General features: G+C 35.0%; 1 protein-coding gene across 1 annotated transcript; it reads left to right on the top strand.

The window, feature by feature from the left end:
* The first annotated feature begins 12,718 nt into the window (after window positions 1-12,718).
* On the top strand, window positions 12,719-20,149 carry LOC130738999 (ABC transporter A family member 2-like). Its single transcript, XM_057591233.1, has 15 exons — window positions 12,719-13,551; window positions 13,650-13,819; window positions 14,089-14,274; window positions 14,389-14,484; window positions 14,586-14,786; window positions 14,970-15,129; window positions 15,217-15,446; window positions 16,743-16,860; window positions 17,196-17,272; window positions 17,420-17,509; window positions 17,687-17,830; window positions 17,911-18,216; window positions 18,295-18,375; window positions 19,224-19,400; window positions 19,662-20,149. The coding sequence occupies exons 1-15, from the start codon at window positions 12,933-12,935 to the stop codon at window positions 19,923-19,925; spliced, it is 2,919 nt and encodes a 972-aa protein (XP_057447216.1). The 5' UTR covers window positions 12,719-12,932; the 3' UTR covers window positions 19,926-20,149.
* The last annotated feature ends 340 nt before the right edge of the window (window positions 20,150-20,489 follow it).

Here is a 20,489-nt window from a genome sequence, read left to right as displayed (position 1 = left end):
ACCTCCTTTATATTATCAAGAATCTCTTGAATGATAATAACTATCAGGGAGAACTGGTAATGAGGTATGGGAGGAAGAACCTGGACACCCTCCCCAATAGTCAACTGTTTTGCTGGTGCGAAGATGACTTGTCGGCCTCCATAGAATCAGTAGGTCGGTCAGCCCAACACTCTAACAGACCATAAGATTAGGAGTCAAGAGGCCTTGACGACGTGGCCTTGCTCTTGTATGGGAGGCTGACCTACCTCGAGGTTCCAAAAAGCCAGAACAGTATGAACAACCTGGTTGGCAAAGAGCCATGACAATCAACAACCCCTCAAGGCTAGGAGTCAAGAATCCTTGGAAATGTGGTCATGCTTCGTCTTGGGTGGTGGATTGATGAGTTAATTTCTTCATTGTTGTTCCTTTTTCATTGGGGTAGATTATCTATTGGTTTCCCTTCTTTTTGTTGGAGTGAAATACCTATGCAGTTCATCCTTTAGGGGAGGGGTGCTTTGGGGTGGATAACGTGATGGGCTCCTTTTCTTTTGTTGGGGTGGGCTATCTGCGGAGCTCTCCCCTTTGATTGGGTGGATGACTAGATGGACTATTTTAAAGAGGTGGACTACTTGATGGCTCTTCCTCTTATTAGGGTAGAGGACAACTAGCTCTCCCTTGCTTCACCTAGTTGGACGCCATACTCCCGACTTGTTAACATATATTTTATCACTCTTACGCTCTTTGATTTTATGCTAGTCCTGCCTACCATGTATGTTAGATGCTCGACAAAATGGTACTTATCCTACACTTGATGAACTTTTTTGAAAAAAAAATCATACTCCTCCACCTTATATTTCAAAGAAATTTTTGAAAGAAGAAAAATAACATACTCATCTTCCTTTTTGAATTTGATGACATTTTTTAAAAAGAGAATCATGTCATTTTCAAGCTTACACTTAGATAAGTTTCATAGCTAAAAGGGATACGACTAAAACCGGCCAACTTATACAAGTGACTTACTTTCCAAAATGAGTAGAGCTCTGACTACCTGCTTCGCACTTAATAACAAAATGAATAACATGAATTCCCTGCCTACCGGCTTCATCCGACCCTGCATAATTGCTTATAATAGTGTAACTTGTCCAACTTTCTTCACGCGAAAACAACAAATGTAATATTTACCCTGCCTACGAACTTAATCCAACATTCACAAATCAAACCTACCAGCTTAAAAGCATATCTTGTCCCATGTTCTTCACAAATTCTTGTTCACACAACCCAGGATACTTTGGAGATTGCTCGTTTCGTGGTGGCGCATATTGGGGTTATTTATTCCTCTCATTTGGCTACTGAGATTATTCAACCCCATCAAAGTGATATATTCATCCTATCAGTCCATGGAGATTAGTCGACCCTATCCAGGTAATTTATTCAGTCCATCAAGCCATGGAGATTATTCAACCCATCAGGCTATATAGATTATTCAACCCCATCAAGGTAATTTGTTCTGCCCATTGAGCGATCTGGAAATTATTTGACCCGATCACGGTAATTTATTTTGAACTTCAGATATTCGACCGCAAAGTAATTTATTTTGCCCATCGGGCTTTGGAGATAAGTCAACTCCTTTGGGAGATTTTGGAATTCAGTAAACCAACTAGAGAATCACTAATTACACTAATTATAAACATATGTAAGAGTTGTGATTAAGGTGTTAGTAAATGATAGGAACAACTAACAATATTTTATTCTTGTAGTTGTACGTATTAATCTGTTCGGGATATGGTGGCGGTCTCTCCCAATAAGTGACTTTTTCGAAGTTTGATCTTGTGATCTCACCCACTAGACTAACCACTGTTGGTAGGTTAACTAATAATAATTGAAATAAATGTCATAAATCATGTTTAATAATATGAAATGTGATAATTAATTCATTAATCAAGTACCATAATCATGTTAGTAAATGATAGGAACAACTAACAATTTTTTATTCTTGTAGTTGTAGGTACTAATCTGTTCGGGATATGGTGGCGGTCCCTCCCAATAAGTGACTTTTCCGAAGTTTGATCTTGTGATCTCACCCATTAGACTAACCATTGTTGGTAGGTTAACTAATAATAATTGAAATAAATGTCATAAATCATGTTTAATAATATGAAATGTGATAATCTTAATCTTAATAATATATAAAGCTCATCCACCAAAGTGGGTCACATTGTTACTTAATTTTCACATGTATTCATTCTATTGGTTGATACCATTGAATTTCCAAATGTCTTATTCTAATTGGTCCACATTGATTAGTTTTCATTAATCCCTATTGATGACTCAATAAATTAAAAAATTAAATTATGTTTAATTAGGAATATACTAACAAAAGATGCCATCATTGATTAATGATATTTTAATTTTGCCGTGAATGCCATATCCCTCAGAGATATAACAATCAATTTAATTTTTCTTTTGCAATTAACCGTTTAAAAAAAAGTCAAAAAGATGCATATTTGAATAATGTTTTTTTTTTAATGCAAATTTTTTAATTGATGAATGTATGGTATATTTTTTTAAACGTAAACGGATACTATAATTCAAAGATATATGATTTTAATTTTTTTTTTGTAATTAACTGTTTAAAAAAATAAAAGTAAAAAGGAAGCATATTTTACTAATTTCTTTTTTTACATTGATGGATGAATACTGCTTTTGTTTTGAACGTGAATGGATACTATGAGAGATATATGATTTTAATTTTTTTTCAACTAACCGTTCAAAAAAATAAAAATAAAAAAGAAGCATATCTTTTTTTAACTTAAATGTCACATGTTTTTCACCTATTGGTTCTAACGATATTTTTGAAATGTTTGATTTTCATTGGTTCATATTGATGACTCAAAAAATTAGGAAAAAAAGATATACATATTAAAAAACATTTATTCAAAATATGAGCAATTTTGATAAATTGATAATTATTCACACTCTGCTCAAACGGGTAATACTCCTGGAATTGATAAATTTATTACGTTTGAATTGGAAAGATACTCAATCCCAAATTTCTTTATGCCGATTCCCTAATTTAGCATCCATTAGCAAAGTTGTTAATTATGTTTCTTTTATATGAAATGACTAATATACTTACTTTCAGTCATTCAAAACAACTTTTTAAGTTTGAATTTTATCTCTTAATCACACTCAATTAACTCTTATTTGTGTAACAGCCAGTCAAAGTGCAATTCAAATTTTCAACCCTATTTTCCCTCACAAATTTGGCTGTGCATTTTTCTAAATAGCAACATCCTATGTTCATTCCTCCATCTCTTCCCCAATGTTACTAGAGCTTCAAATTGGCACTAGAGCTTTTTTTTCGTATCATAAGTATTTTTCTTTCTGAGTCGAATATTTTCGTTCTTCTTTACAAATTCTCTTATGTTCTTGATGATTGGAGATTGCAAGTAAAATTCAAAGCTTTAGTGGTTCTAACTTCTAAGCTTACTTAACTAAAGATCTCTTTCTATTTGGTTTTCAGGAGATTTTCTGTTTGGCCCAAGTATCTTTTGGGGTGTTGCTTTCAGTAGGTCCGCTGTGCAGATTTCTAGCACTCAGTAATCTCATGTAGGCAGGCTTTGATTCTTCATTTGCTGAATTTTGTTGCACTACTAAGATTTTGAGTGATGGTGCCAACTTGAGCAAGAAACCAAGAAGTCCAATTTTGCAAATCCAAATTCAAGGTGGATTTAGGGAGTGTATAATTGTTGATGAAAGCCAGAAGACCAGCCAGTGCCTATGTCTCTAGAGCGAAATGAACCAATGCATACCGAGGTAAATAATTTTGAGATTATTGGTAGTTCTTTTTATTTATTTATTTATTTGCATCGTTCTTTTTCCAAAGCAAACAACATTTTCCGTCTAATGATTTTCTTCATTCAATTTCATGGTGTTAAGAGTCTGGCATAAAAGGATGCTATCCACGATTTTTTTGGTCATGTGAAATCAAGTACTTTCTTTGACTAACAATTCAAGTAATTTGGCAGAAGATGATGAGCATTAATCCACGACTTTATTTGCTAGGCTTTCACCTTACCATATCTACTAAGTAAACCTTCTTCAATGTGAAGAAAGAGATCAAAAACTTTTTTTATAGTTGTTTTGTTGGGACCTGCACAGGGAGAAAGACCCTTTGAAAATGGTCCAAGGCAACTATCACATATAGGCTTGGGTGTGACTAAGAGTCGCTGTAGAATATGACTGCCGATATGAGGTTCTGGCCTTTCTTTATCATATTCATCACAATCTTCCGCCCTCCTCTGTTTGACAATGTTAGTGTTGCTTTTGTTTTAATTAGTTTACAACATATAGTTGACTTGGTAAGTTATGATTTGTTGTGGTTTCTTATTGATTAGTTTTTATTAATTGATTGTGAATGAAATATTTGATTTAATTTGTTGTCTGTTGTGATTTTAAATTTATCCTCTTTGAGAAATTGAGTGTCCTTCCTAAAGCTTAAATTTATAAATCGGTAGATTAAATTAGAATGGTAATGTTTATCTCTTCCTCCATGGCTTTCAAGCCTTATGTTATAAAAAACCGGTGCGGGAGAAGATAGATATATCTTTCTTTGGAATCTATTCCAAATCATGTATGAGGATGATGGGACAAATTTCAATTCAAAGTTTCCTTTGGATGTAAGTTGAATTAATTAATGGTCTTTTTCAGGGAGTTACAAGTTGAAGTCTTTTGTTGGCTATTGAGCTGTTATTTTCACCGTGCATATGATACTCAATGATTCAGTCTTCTAAGAAACTGAGTATAATAGAGCCATTGTAAGGGACTGTTCTATCTCTTTCTCCCTTTTGCATATGTTGTTATAAACTATTGCTTATTTGTTATATTTTTTCTCTTGAGGATTTTATGAAATGGATGATGGAAATGTTATATCTTTGTCAGTGAGTGGAGATGTGCAAGTTTTATCAATTAGCATATCGTTTTCTCTTGGTATATAAAAGTTTAGTTTGCCAATGTTGGAACTTTTGCATTGGAACAAACATTAGCATTGGAAGAAGGATTATTGGTAACACAATGTTTAGTATGAGTTGTAGAATGATAAACTCATTATTTGTGGATCATCTTAGTGCTTAGGCCATGTTATTGATTGAGCACCCCGCACATCATATATTACTCAGACAAGCAAAGTAGCTATGGCTTTGTCCCAACCGTCCTCTTTTGAATTTCTTCCTTTCCCTTTGTTATCATATTAATTAGCCATAGAGTACTTATTCTGCTATAATTTTTATTGGTCTTTAAATTTTATGTAGATATGGTTAATATTGATGTCCCCTTTAAAGCTGTTTGATTATTCTAATACATTAATTAATGGTCTTGTACATCTTAGAGATTGTTTGATATGATAAAAAGAAAAGATAAAGAATGAATGATGTAGACACTCTCTCCTAACAAGGTGTTAGAGCTGTTTCATTATTTATTTTCATTTGTTTTGGTGCCTACGCTAAGAAGGGACACTCAGGTTTTGTGTACTTATTTGTCTAATAATTTAATTTCATAATAAATAATCATTACATGGTGCTCCTTTGTGTTAGCTTTTCTAATGAAATGACAAGTTTGTTTTGGGACACAATTGCTCTTAATGAGAATGTGTTGGTGTAAATATCAATTGTTAGTATGAAAGTAACTAGGTAATATTTAGCATATTAATAGAATAGAATAGACAGAATTCTATAAGTAAGTTCTTATATTTAAATTACTTAAGTTTCATTCTTAAAAATGTATTTTGTATGCTTACTTAGGTTACTTACCATTTGTATCCTTGATGTTCTCCTATATGTGTAGGTGTAGCTGGAGCCAGAACACCACTTTCACCCTTATATAACCTATCAATTTTTGGGAGCCTCAGAGTCAATGGATCCAACTTTTCTGTTTCTCCTAAGAATTACGCAAATATTCTCTTTGGTAAACAAGATTACAAATCCAGGTAAAATATAAACATATTGTTTATTATCTTTTTAGTATTTGATGTCTCTTTATATTTGTGCTTTTATTTTATTGGTCCTAAGTTTATTCATATATTTATGTTAATAGTGAAACAATGCAACAATATGGAAGTGTTGATGTGTTTAGGGGATGACATTGAGAAGAAGTTTAATGATTATTATTCCATAAGCATACTTGAGGATAAATGATTACCCTGGTCCAGTAATTATGGAATATCAAGTTGAGGGACTTGGGTTGTATACCAAATGAGTTTCATTACTATCTTTTATCAAGATGAAATAGAAGATCTTCAGGTTTAATCAAAAGAGGGAAAATGGATAGTTATGTTTTCATTTGAGAAATTTATTGCTCAGTAAGGAATTTTTTTGTCACATATGGCTAAGTACTTGGATTGAGCAAGCATATCTCTTAAACCCATGGGATAGTTTAAGAAATAAAGGATTAGTTTGCAGTTTCAGATATAGGAATCTCCTCAATTTTATTTTGAACAGGATCTTTGCTGACTTAACTATATGTTGTTCACTTTGAATAGAGCTAGACATTCCGGAGCCTCGATGAATGTATCGAAGTTCTCAGAACATGCTACCAGTCTACCAATGTTGTCGTTATTCAACCTCATATATCTGCATATCTCATATTTTATTACTAATTTAGTTTTATGACTTACATCAATCTGTTTGTTTTTAGGACTTGGTAAGTTGTGAAACTAGGGAAACTAATTTGTTTGTTTTTTCATTGCAGTGGCATCTCCTAAACAGATTATAGAACTGATGCAAGTGGAAGACTTGACTAATGGTAAAGGCAAAAGCTATTTACAAGTGAGTGCGTTTGTATTTAATCAGATTAGAGTATTAGACTACAAATGATGGATAATACCTTCGTTTTCTTTATTTAACAATAATTTAAAACTCTATTAAATCATATTGGCATGCTCATTGAAACTAAGACAAAATATTTAGCAATTGTATATATGATTCTGTTGTAGGCAGTGAAGGATGGTATTGTGATGGTTGTGCAAAGGCCAAGTAGCAGAGTTGATGTGGAAAATATGGTCTCTTAATTATGATTTATTGGTTGAAAAGTTGGTGTTTTGAAAAAGAAAGAAAGAAGAGAGAGGGGACTGAGAAGGGAGTGATGCTAAAAAAGGAATAACGAACTTGGACCTGTGCTGGCCTTATCTCTTAATTTTCATTATGATTTTGTACGTTTGCCTTATGGATGGTTTGAATTCTAGGTTTTATTTTACTGCATTGTTAATTTTATAATTTGAATCTTGCAATGCCTAAATGATGGTACTCTTAAGCGAGGGATGTTGCCTCTTCTGCATTAGCTACAAAAGGGTGACCTGTGCTGGATGAAAGAAGTTGAAAATGGTAATTGGTAGTTTTTTTTTTCTGCAGATTATGTTGGCCTGAAGTGGGATGTTAAAACACTAATGATGGATAAATTTTGTTGTTATTGAAGTTTTATCATGCAACTTTCAACCTAAATTTGATTTTCTCACAATTAAATTTTGGAAAATCATTCTTTTAGTTTTACTTTTTATTCTAGACTTCTTGGTCAAGAAGTTAGATCATTGAGAGGAATTTCCGATATTACTAAAACTTCATAGTTGAGAAGGATGGATGTATATTAAGATGGACAAAACTGCAGTACATTTTATTCTAATGTTTTAGGGTATACTTCTTAAAAGTAAAAAGTAAAAAATAAATAAGGAGTACATATAGGTCTCAACTATAGTTAATGCTAAGAATATGAAGATTATGTGTCACACATGGATGTACTTACCCATGAACAACACATTCACCGATATGCTTTTGATGACTCTTCCTTTTTCTCCTTTCCTCCTTATTGCACCAATGCTAATGTGTTGAATTGGCAAACATATTGAAGACTGTCGCCATTCTTCCCCTTTAGCATTTTGGACCGATAAAAAATGTTCTTTCTTATTTTCTTATTTTCTTGCAGAGGTGAGCTGACTCAAACTGAGTGATTTGAACATTGTGAGCAGAAGCACTGACGCCTTTTATATTTATTGTATTTATTTTGGTTATTGTATTTATCTTTCTAATGATAGAAGACTTGATTCTATGAACTTGTGGTTGCAGTTAAGCTAGGCCTCTCCCTCATCCCCTTCTGTAAGGCTTAGCCTCACTAACAATTATGGAAAATAGTTGTAGTTTTGTGATAGTTGTTTTAGTGCTATGATAACTCGAATTTAATTTATTAATTGCTCCAAGTTCTTTTAGAATTCTTGGACTATACATGAAAATTCATGTCATAAAGAATTGGAATTTATGTTCGCTTCCTCAGGTGAATAATGAGCATCCATTGAGTAAGGTCATTGTCGAGTATGCCAAAAAATTCAGAGATGAAGAGAAACCTTCTTTGTCAGAGGGAGAATTCAAAGACGTAAAGAATCATTCTTACTAATTAAAGATATTATGCTTATGTGCAAATAGAGAAAGAACTTGCTTAGGCAACTAGAGTGATATACCATGTGCATAATGAATAAAACCTAATGAAATTTATTATGGAATAAAGATCTTGAGACTTATTTTTTCTCTCACTATCCTTATTCATTTTCATCTTTGGGCAAGGCTAGGGACAAGCTTTTCCCAGTTTTGGAGACAAAAACAAACTGGAAGTTTAGTACGTAGTTTGTGCATGCTATTTGAGATGACATTATTTTTTGTAATTGTCTCTACTTTAATAGAGATTTAGTAGAAATCTCATGTTCATCTTGCTCACTTGCGGAATTTAATTGCACTGTAGTAAGTTAACCTTATGGTCTTTTGCTAATGTCTTATGAATATTAACAAAATTTGTACAAAGTAACTTCACTTACTTGCAGTTGATATAAAAGGTGACCTTTCAATACATTAAATATTGGGTAAAGTGCTTTAGTCTTCAATGACATTTATTGTTGTTGCATTTATCTCCCTTCTATTTTTAACAAGACACTAATCTCCCTCATTTTATTGGATACATTGCACCATCTTCCTTGAGGTTTAGCATTATTGTGTTGACCTCCACTAAGATTTATCATTATAACACTTAACACTACTCTATTACTCTAAATGAGACATGAAGGGGAGATGTCAATGAATTTTGCAAAATATAGGGGAGATTAATGTAACAATGATAAACATCACAATACAATTTCTCCTTAAATATTTATAAGTTTAGAACTAATCTTTTGTGGAAGCAGACATGAAGTTGTGAAAGCTACTATAACCTCTTTATCAATGTGGAAGCAATGCAAAGTTATGAAATTGTCTAAGAACATGCGGCTAACCGCAGCTGAGACGCCTGATGAAGCAAAAGAAATCAAAGAGTTTGCAGGAGAGCATGATGTTCAAATCCCGCAAGATCTGCTCCTCCCAATTAGTCATGGCCAATTAATGGAATTGATTAAATATACATATTCTGACTTTCCGCACAAAATGAGAGACCTGCAATTCTTTCAAGATGAACCCTACATTGGAGGCGGTTGAAATGATAAACACATGCTTGGCATGATAGCTGCACCAAAACATGAATATCTGAGCTCTGACTCTGCCTTGCGATCAGATGAGGATTATGAAATCCGAGGTGAGTGGTTTACCATATAATTTTTTAACGACACTAAAAGTTCAGGAATCCCTAACCACAAACTATTATTGAAAGTTGATACTTCAATCATGCTTTTGAGAAATATAGACCAAACAACAAGTTTATGCAATGGAACCAAGTTAATTGTGGAACTTGGTGAACGTGTTATCGGTGCAACTGTTACCACAAGAACAAATGTTAATGTCAAAGTGCACATTTCAAGAACGGACTTGATTCCTTATGATTCCAAATTTCCAATTAACTTCAGAAGAAGAGAGTTTCCAATTGCAGTATGCTTTGCGATGACCATAAAAAAAGTCAAAGACAAATACTATCTCAGGTTGGGCTCTTCCTTCCGATGTCCATCTTCACTCATGGTCAGTTATATGTAGCTCTCTCTAGAGTACGTTCAAGAAATGGTCTTAAACTTTGTATATTGGATGAGTCGGGCAAACAACATACCAGTACGATGAATGTGGTGTTTAAGGAAGTTTTTGAAATGTTTGATATAGACAACACAATTTCATTTATTTATTTCATTTTTCTCTTCATATATTATTACACGATTGACTTATTTATAATTTAAAAATTACACAGATATATATATATATATATATATATTTGAAAACTAATTTATTTATTAAAAAATTTCAAAATAAAATTCCGTGCAACACACGGGTTATCACACTAGTTAATTCATTAATCATGTACCATAATAAAAATGATGGTTGGAAAATAATAGTGTTCATGAGTAATTAATAATAAATGTAGAATCAAACTCTTGATTATGCAGTTTTCCGTTGCAGAAAAAAAACTCTTGATTATGTACCATAAAATGATAGTGTTAATGGGCAATCAAAAATGGAATATTATTATAGGGTATCCGATTCAGAATTGGTATGGTGAAAAATGGTGCTAATGACCAATTAATAATGATTAATAATCATAATTGATTTTTTTTATACCAACAGCCAAGAATCATAATTGATTAATAAAGCATTTGTAGTCCCGTAATTTAATTAAATAAGTATATTATTACGTCATAAATTTCAATTGATAAAACAGACCAAGTGGTATTAACATTCAACAACAATTGAATGACTAAATATACATTTTGAAAAAAAAGTTAAAACACACAAAAAGGTTAGCTAGCTTGGTTTGGAATAAGCCTGTGGATGGTGTAGCTGATTTGTTGAGGGTTGTCCTCATGAGCATTTCGTTCATGAGGGTCTAACCTCCTTTCTCTTTTTTTTTTCTTTGCTTTTGTATCAAAAAAAAATTATGATTGCAAGTAAAACTTAAGAAATTGTAAGTTAAAATACACAAAAGAGGTATATTGAACATTTTGAACCTCGACATCCATCCTTAGTTAACCATTTGACAGGTGCTAAGAGCTGGAGATGACCGTGGGCATCTATAGAATTAGTAAATCAGTCAGCCCAATACTCTTATGATACCCTACATTCCAGCTTTTTTTTTTTGTACAAAGCTGATTTGTTGAGGGTTGTCCTCATGAGGACTTCGTTAATGAAGGTCTAACGTCCTTTCTCTTTTTTTTTTCTTTGCTTTTGTATCAAAAAAAAATTATGATTGCAAGAAAAACTTAAGAAATTGTAAGTTAAAATACACAAAAGAGGTATATTGAACATTTTGAACCTCGACATCCATCCTTAGTTAACCATTTGACAGGTGCAGAGAGCTGGAGATGACCGTGGGTATTTATAGAATTAGTAAATCAGTTAGCCCAATACTCTTATGATACCCTACATTCCAGCTTTTTTTTTTGTACAAAGCTGCTAAAAAGAAAAACAAAAACGACTTCAACACTAGAGCCTCAAGAAAGAGATGTTGCGGTAGTCATCCGCCAACAGAGGAAGGGCGGCCAAAGGAGGAGCCTCAAGACACTGCAAACGTCGATCCCCATAAGCACCATCTTTCGCTAACAAGTCAGCAACATCATTACCCTCGCGAAGAATGTGCTCAAACCTGACAACATACACATGGGAGCGACCACACCTTTTTTGCACAAGGGAGAGGGCATGCTGCAAATCTGAGAGAACAACAATCCTCCGACATCCCAACTCCCAACAAAGCCTCAACCCAGACAAAATTGCAAGAAGCTCAGCCTTTAGGATTTTTGAGATTCAAACGAAAGCTGAGAAGCCAAAACGCCATACCCCAGCTGCGTTGCGAACAACACTCCCAGCCCTGGACCGCCTCGGGTTGTCCAAGGAAGACCCGTCAACATTTAGCGCGGGCCAACCATCACATTCCAGCTTTTAAGAATCCTAAAGTGAACATAAATAAGAGCATTTTCATTTTTTACTACTTCCTTCGTTTCTAATTGTAAGACACATTAGAGAAAATTCGATGTCCCTTTATATAAGATTCTTACTATACTTTAGAAAAAATTATTATTGGTTTCAAAATTTAACCTTACATTTATTAAACTTTTATAATTTTAAAATTATGATTACCACTTGTAATTAATTATTTTTCACACTACTCAATACATTAATTAATGATAGACATAGAAGATTGTATAAACTTTTTTGAACACATTCTATTCTCGAAACAACCTAAGGAATCTATATCTAGGGTTTTGCAGAACCGTTTATAAATAAAAGAGAAATGGGACGTGTTGAGTTTGAACGATTTGTTAGTAAAAATGTTGTCTCAATGAAATCTTAGAATCAGGAATGTATGAAGTACATTCAAAGGGGTGAAAAATCGAGTGATGAAGTATTATTAAACACACCTTACTATTTTTTTTTTCTTTAGCCAACCGTCTCCACGGAAGAAACAACCCACGTGACTAATTTGTAAAACGAACTTGCCTTAATATATTCACACTCCATTTTATAACCATTTCAATTTTACTCATTTTAATTTCCATTTATTTCATTATTTTCTATTTATCATATCTCATGCATTCTATTTCGTACTTTTTGTCTTCTTCTTATGATTAATTAATCATGTAAAACAAACTTGTTTCTTACAAGACAATAATGGCCGGACGGACTCGCAAACTTAGCTCAGTCCATTCCTCTAATCTGAAAATGACACGCAAAACGAAAAGTCGCCGATCACGATTTTCCACGTTGCTTCCGTAGTTTCTTTCCCACCCTTTCGCAATAAAAAAATACCCAAATTCTCACACACTGTTTACTACTATATCCTACATGGTTTTCAAATCACAGTCGTGACTTCACCATCAAAGACTTTCCAGTTTTCCTCCAATGGAAAACTCATAACTGTGCCTCTAGTATACAATCACAAACTTAATCGCAATTTCAACTCATGATTCTATTCTATATATATCACTTTCAAATCGTTTTCTCTAACAAAACAACAAAATGAGCACCACCACCGTCGCCGCCACCCGCAGCGGTTTCCCCCTGGTGTTACAACAATACACGGCGCTGTTAAGAAAAAACGCGCTGCTCTCATGGCGGAGCAAGAGAGCGACGCTGCTGCAGGTACTCTCACCACTCATCTTCATCTTCCTCATATTCGCGGTGGACAAAGCAATCGAAGCGCAAACCTCAACCTCATCCCAATACAAGAGCGTGAAGGATCCTCCGTCGCAACCGTCTCCTCCGATTCCTCCATGCGAGGAGAAATTCTTCATCAAGCTTCCCTGCTACGACTTCGTTTGGAGCGGCGACTCGAACCCCAAGTTTAGCACCATCGTTCGCCGCATCATGAGCAATAACCCTGGGAGGCCGATTCCGGCGTCGAAGGTGAAGAGTTTCAGTGATAAAATGGAGGTGGATTCGTGGCTGTTGAGTAACCCTATGCATTGTCCTGGTGCGCTTCATTTTGCTGAGAAGAACAGCACTGTGTTCAGTTATGGGTTGCAGACGAATTCAACCGCTGTGCAGAAGAGAGGGAAGTATGAGGACCCTACTGCTTCGTTTCAGCTCCCTCTTCAGCTCGCGGCGGAGCGTGAAATTGCCAGATACCTGATTGGAGGTATGGGAATTCTGTTAGTTTTTGAAGGATGATTGATTCAGAATTTGATTATTGTTGTTTGGTATGATTGGTGAGTTGATGAAATCTTTTATTTTCAGACCCGAATTTCAGCTGGAATGTGTTTTTGAAGGAATTCGCGCACCCGGCTCAGAGTCCTTTTTCTGCTGTGGGGACGATAGGACCTGCATTTTTTCTCGCGATTGCCATGTTTAATTTCGTTCTTCAGATGAGCGCTTTGGTTGGGGAGAAAGAGCTTAAGCTTCGCCAGGTATTGATGTGTTTTGGTGTTTTGATGATGGAGTGAAGAAAAGGACTTGTTATGTCTCATTCTTTGGATGGAATGAGTCAATGAGATGGGATAAATTCAGTTCTTGAGCATAATTTATATTGCCGACGATGATATGTGTTACGATTCTATTTCATTTCATTTCACTCCATTATGTTGTTTACCATCTCAGTATAAGGGTAGCTGAAATAACCATCTTTTTGTTTTTGATTTTTACCAATTATATTATTTGCTGTTATTGTTTGGTACAGGCAATGAACGTGATGGGCCTTTACGACTCTGCCTACTGGTTATCCTGGCTCACCTGGGAGGCTGTTGTTACCATCTTATCATCCCTTCTCATAGTTTTGTTTGGGATGATGTTTCAGTTTGATTTTTTCTTGAAGAACAGTTTTGCGGTTGTATTTGTTTTGTTCTTCCTGTTTGAACTCAACATGGTGAGAATCTTGCTGGAACTGTTCTAGCTTTACCATTTACACCTTCTGCTTATTCATCACTGGGATTATATTTTTTTTTCTTTTTCTAATGTGTAATAATTTCTTTTGGTTTAGACTGGCTTGGCCTTCATGTTATCTGCTTTCATTAGTAAATCATCATCGGCGACAACTGTGGGCTTCTCCATATTTATTGTGGGCTTTGTGACTCAGGCATGATTCCTTTGCTCATTTTCTTGGCAAGGTTTATATTGAGTATGCAGAAGATGGAATGCTCATGTTCCTTTTTTTGTCTATTATCTTTCTGATTGCAGCTCGTGGTACAAGCAGGATTTCCTTACACAGATAGCATCTCTAGCACTTTCCGTAGCATCTGGTCATTGTTTCCGCCTAATCCTTTTGCTCAAGCTCTGACTCTGCTTTCAGAGGCAGTTGCAACTGCTGAAGATGATGGTGTTAGCTGGAGTAGGCGAGGAGAATGTGCTCCCAACGATGAAGAATGTGTGATAACAATTGTATGCACTGATTTGAGTTTGACCTCTAAATCCCAAGACCCAAGAAGCCTTGGACTTGCTTTCCCGTTTTACTTTCTGTTCCATAGTTCTTCTATATTTTCTTTCATTCCTACAATCCCTTTAGACTTAGTAGTTTCACTTGCCACTTCGATAGTTACTTAGTATTTCTTTTTTCATTGACAGAATGATATTTATAGTTGGCTTCTGGCTACGTTCTTTATATGGTTTATTCTGGCCATCTACTTTGACAATATTATCCCAGATTCATCGGGTGTGAGGAAGTCCGTGTTATACTTTCTAAATCCCAGTTATTGGACAGGAAAAGGAGGACAGAAAGTGAAAGGTGATTAATTTTCGTGTCTGTTATTTCTTCCTTCCTGCTCTTTGTATCTTAAATATTCTTCCCTGTTTCCTTGTATTCCTTTTGTAGAGGGTGGGGTTTGTAGTTGCTTCGTTTCAGTCCCACATGCAGAGCATAGTACACCAGATGATGACGATGTCCTTGAAGAAGAAAATGCTGTGAAACAGAAACTAGCACAAGGTGTGGTTGACACAAATGTAGCTGTTCAAATACATGGCATTGTGAAGACATATTCTGGTGCATTTAACATTGGTTGCTGCTGTAAATGTAAAAGAAGTACTCCTTACCATGCCATCAAGGTAGATTGGTTGCTTTTAATATTTTATTCTTAAAGTTCGGTTATTAGAAAGAAACTTCTTGTTCCTTTGTTTTCATACAACAAATTTTCAAGGTGGAATTGTGATATAAAACATTTACATGCTTTCACTTAAGCCTTGGGAATAATTGTTTCATGACATAACATTAAAGCTTCTATTACCAGTAGTGGTCATAAGTTCGACCTTAGCTATTCTCTTTCTATGAGTGACTTCTTAGTACATGGTTAAGATAAGTCCATGCATTATTCACCTTTCTAACCAAAAGGATTCTTTGTGTTTTAACTTTTAAGCGTTTGGGATTAGATAGTTAATGACAAATTTTTCTAGAGTAGTCTGGGTGCAGTTGTATTGCAAGATGGATCTTATTATCCATCTCTCAGCTAATCACAATACAAACTTAAGATACAGAAATCTTCTCTACTTGAATTTTCATTTTTGGTGATCATGAATATTCATTTGCTTCTCCACTGAACTTTTCCCCCTATGTTGCTATTATTTTACCTCAATGTGATAAGAACCTCAGGAGAACCATACCATCAAAGTTAGCCATTGTAGTTGGCGAGCTCAAAGCCTTATAAGCCTCACTAGAATCTCATACTTCCAATGTGGGACTCAAGTCCCATACCTTACATTTGGAGCCTAACAACCACACCACACTTCGCAGCCCCACTGACCTTGCAGACTAGCTGTGCACTAGTCCTTTGACTAGTCTCGGACAAACACTGCAATGTACACTGCTCACTTGTAGCTGAATGAGATAGTGGAAGGCTCTTATTCCAATTGATAGGATTGGTACCCAGAAAATGAAAGAACTAAAGAAATTGAATGTATTATTAATGAAGAACCCTAATTTCCTAACCTGCCCAATGTAGACAGAACTTAGGAAAATAGAGACACAAAAGGTTGTCGAGACTAGAGAGGCTCCACTCTCTCTCTCTCTACTGCCCAATTACTATCTGGATACCCCTCCTAAGCACTACCATCCCCTATTTATATTACTAAAACTAACTATCCTCTCGTGTAACTACTAACTAACAAACTCTATGTTGGTTACTGAGTTAGTTGTACAATGAAAATGACTCCTATGGTTAGGCTCTCCTAGAGGTCTCCTACACCTCCTCTCACAGAAATTCGGGATTTATTCCTATCACAATTCCCAAAAATTTCATGTTTTAATATGGCAATTTGGTTATTAGTTATTACTGTAATTTTTTTTCCCTTTTGAGAGTGAAATATACTTGGATGATGAGCAGTGTGCTATTCTCAAATTATTTTCAGGGGTTGTGGGTGAACTTTGCAAAGGATCAGTTGTTTTGTCTTTTAGGACCCAATGGAGCTGGCAAGACTACAGCTATCAATTGTTTGACAGGGATAATTCCAGTAACAGATGGAGATGGTGATACTCCCTGTCTCTCTTTTTAATTACTACTAGCACGTGTGGATAATAATTTGCAAACCATAGTTTGAAACAACGGGAAAGAAACTTTTTCTTACTTTTGCTGAAACCTCATTTGAGACTCAAAATCATGTTCAAATATAAGCCAATGTGATTTTGTCAAACTTTATTTTTTGTGTGGATGAAACTTAGTTTACACACCTCAAATTCGGGTTTAAGAGATGCAAACTGTATTTCAGACATGCACTACATTGACCATTCATTAAGCAAAATGTTGGTATCAAGTGGTAGTTAACGTTTTCAATTTCCTCATTAACTGAAGTGTTGTATCACAGCATTAATTTATGGACATTCCATCCGAAGCTCCATAGGGATGTCAAACATTCGAAAGCTTATCGGAGTATGCCCCCAGGTGTCTCTCTCTCTCTCTCTCTCGCATTGTATAGACACATTATTTACCACATTAAGATTGGATAAATATGATTTTCAATTGCAATGACTGTCCCTTCTCTCCTGATTAACTGATGACTGACCTGTTACTGAATTTTCTAATCTACAGTTTGATATCCTATGGGATGCACTATCTGGCCAAGAACACCTCCAACTCTTTGCTAGTATGAAAGGCCTACCCCCAACTTCCATAAAATCAGTATGTCTGCTCCAGGCCTGACATTGTTCTGTACAGTCAAAACACACACACACACACACACACTTTGTTTCTCCTGCAGAGGAGTTTAATTGTTGTAGTTCATAATATTTGAAATTTTTAACTATTATGGATTCTATATCTCATTCCTTTTAATTCTTTTTGTTCTGATAAATGTAGATTACCCATACATCATTGGCTGAGGTGAGACTTACAGATGCAGCCAAAGTGAGAGCTGGAAGTTACAGTGGAGGAATGAAGCGTCGTCTCAGTGTTGCAATTGCTCTTATTGGTGACCCTAAATTAGTCATTTTGGATGAACCGGTATGGAAAGCTAGTTATTTCCTTTCACGCATATATTCTGTCAACTGGGTTACAAGATTAATCTTTCAATTTTATTTTAGACTACTGGTATGGATCCAATAACGAGGAGGCATGTGTGGGACATAATTGAAAATGCAAAAAGAGGGCGTGCCATTGTTCTTACAACACATTCTATGGAAGAAGCTGACATTTTAAGTGACCGCATAGGAATCATGGCAAAGGGAAGGCTCCGCTGCATTGGCACCTCAATCAGATTAAAGTCACGCTTTGGAACTGGTTTTATTGCTAATATCAGCTTCAATGGAAACAATATTGAAAACAATCCTGCAAATGGAGATGCAATATCACCAGAACATCGTGAGGCTGTAAAGCAATTCTTCAAGAATGTGAGATGAATAATTTTGTTGATTTAAAATCTTATGATGAACAAAGGATTGATTTTTGACCCTGAAATATTTTGACAGCATTTAGATGTAGTGCCAAAAGAGGAGAACAATAACTTCCTTACTTTTGTGATTCCTCATGACAGAGAGGCACGCTTGACGGTTAGCTATCTTTTCTGGTCCTTGATTCCATTTCCTTTAAATAAGCTTTTCAAGACCAGGGTTTGAATCTTTTCTTTTGCTAAAAGACTGATTAGCATGGAAGCAGATCTTTTATTGGAAATTTCTAGTTTAAGTTATTCCACTGGCATAATTTTTAGTTTCTGAGTCACACTAGTTACTCTGGTTGTGCTGATCATGTGAAGTTCTAAATCCTTACTCTGTAATTAGAATAGACTGTAGCCAACTTATTTTTGGTTTCCGAAGGTATCCCCACAGCCGGCAGCCATAGACTAATCCCCTCGAGGCTCGGAGATCACATTAAGTGGGTAGCCAACTTATTTTGTGCATAACCTTGAAACACCTCTAATTAAATTTTGTACCTAACCTTGAAACACCTCTAAGTGAGTAATTTGAATGGAAAAATACTCGACTGATTCTTTGTTGCCTAAAATGAAAAGAATGACCTTTCATTTATGCATCCTGTTCTAATAATTTGGGAACATGTTTTTGGTTTGTTCAGTATTCTATTTCTGCATGAAAATATATTTTCAAATGTATCCTTTGTATGCCTTAATGTCACAGTTTATACTCAGGTATAACTCGTTAGTTTACATTCCCCGTCGACTCATAGTTGCAGTTGCAATCATGTAAACAAAATCTTACTTCATATATTTAACATAAGGCTGCAAATTTCTTAGGTAACATAAAAACGAGATGAAATGGGCAACAATGTGGCTATATATTAGTGAGAATTATATAGAGCACACACCAAATGAGTCACAACTCAGAAGATTGTGCTTATTTATATCGGTTAGCGTTGTCTTACATTGCTATTACTTTCCAAGCAGAACTTTTTTTCGGAGCTCCAAGATAGAGAAGAAGAATTTGGCATATCTGACATTCAGCTTGGTCTCACAACTCTTGAAGAAGTCTTCTTGAACATTGCAAAACAAGCAGAGCTGGAAAGTGCTGCAGCTGAAGGGAGCTTAGTAACTCTGACTTTAACATCTGGAGAGTCTGTTCAGGTAAGTGTAACTGTATTTTGTTTTCAGTATATACCTCTCAAGAGGTTGATCTCTTGTTGATTATGTTAATTTCTTTAACACAGTGAATATAAATGTTTATGTATCCACTAGTTCAATTTTCAACGTACATCACTAAATCTAAAAAATCTCTCAACATTTTAGAGTTCACTTCTTCAGAGATTGCCCTTTTGCTTTTCAATTCAATATAAGTTTCAACTATGACAACGCTCTTTTGTGCTGATAAATAAAATAATCGTGCAGATTCCTGTAGGAGCTAGGTTTGTGGGAATTCCAGGAACAGAGTCTGCAGAAAACCCCACAGGTTGTATGGTAGAAGTATACTGGGAGCAAGATGATACTGGTGCCCTATGTATTAGTGGTCACTCTCAGAAAGTTCCAATTCCTCAAAGTGTTGAGCTATCAACAACTCCTACTACAAGACCCCATAGAAATTTAGGCCGCTCAGAATCAGTACATGGGGTTGTGATTGATCCCAGTCAAGTTAGCTCAGTCAATTTTCAGTGATCCCAAAAAGTAAGAATTTAACATCAGAGAATAAAATACAAAATTATAGCCATAAGTTTAAAAATAAATGCTCGACACTTATACCGGTATAAAGTTACTTGTTCGGATTCATTCCCCTTTCTTCTTTTACTAGTTTTTAACCCGTGCCTTGCACGGGGGAATTTGTTCTTATTTTTTTTAAAAAAAATTGTTTAATATTTATTTATTAATTATAGTTACGTTCTTTTTTTTTTTTGGTTTTTTAAAGTTTTGTGGGTGTTATTTTGTTAGTTTAGCATATAGGTTTAGTGTACCAAAAAATTGCCAATTATTCTATTGTTGTTGTTTCAGAGTAATGTGTTTTTGTGTGAAAAGCACATATATATAATTCTACACTAAGATTTTCAAACAGACAACGATTCATTGAAAAATTGACAATCGTGGGTAATATACGAAAAATTTAAAAATTGTCAAAATGATTCAAATTGACCACCAAGGTCAACCCAAAAAAGTATAAATTGTCAATGCAGATAAAGAAATATAAAGAAAAGTTTAGCACAAAGGCTATTTATGTGTAAGCAACAT

Source organism: Lotus japonicus, chromosome 1 (genome assembly GCF_012489685.1).
Source record: "Lotus japonicus ecotype B-129 chromosome 1, LjGifu_v1.2".
Classification (NCBI taxonomy): domain Eukaryota; kingdom Viridiplantae; phylum Streptophyta; class Magnoliopsida; order Fabales; family Fabaceae; genus Lotus; species Lotus japonicus.
This window is presented reverse-complemented; position numbering and strand designations above follow the sequence as displayed.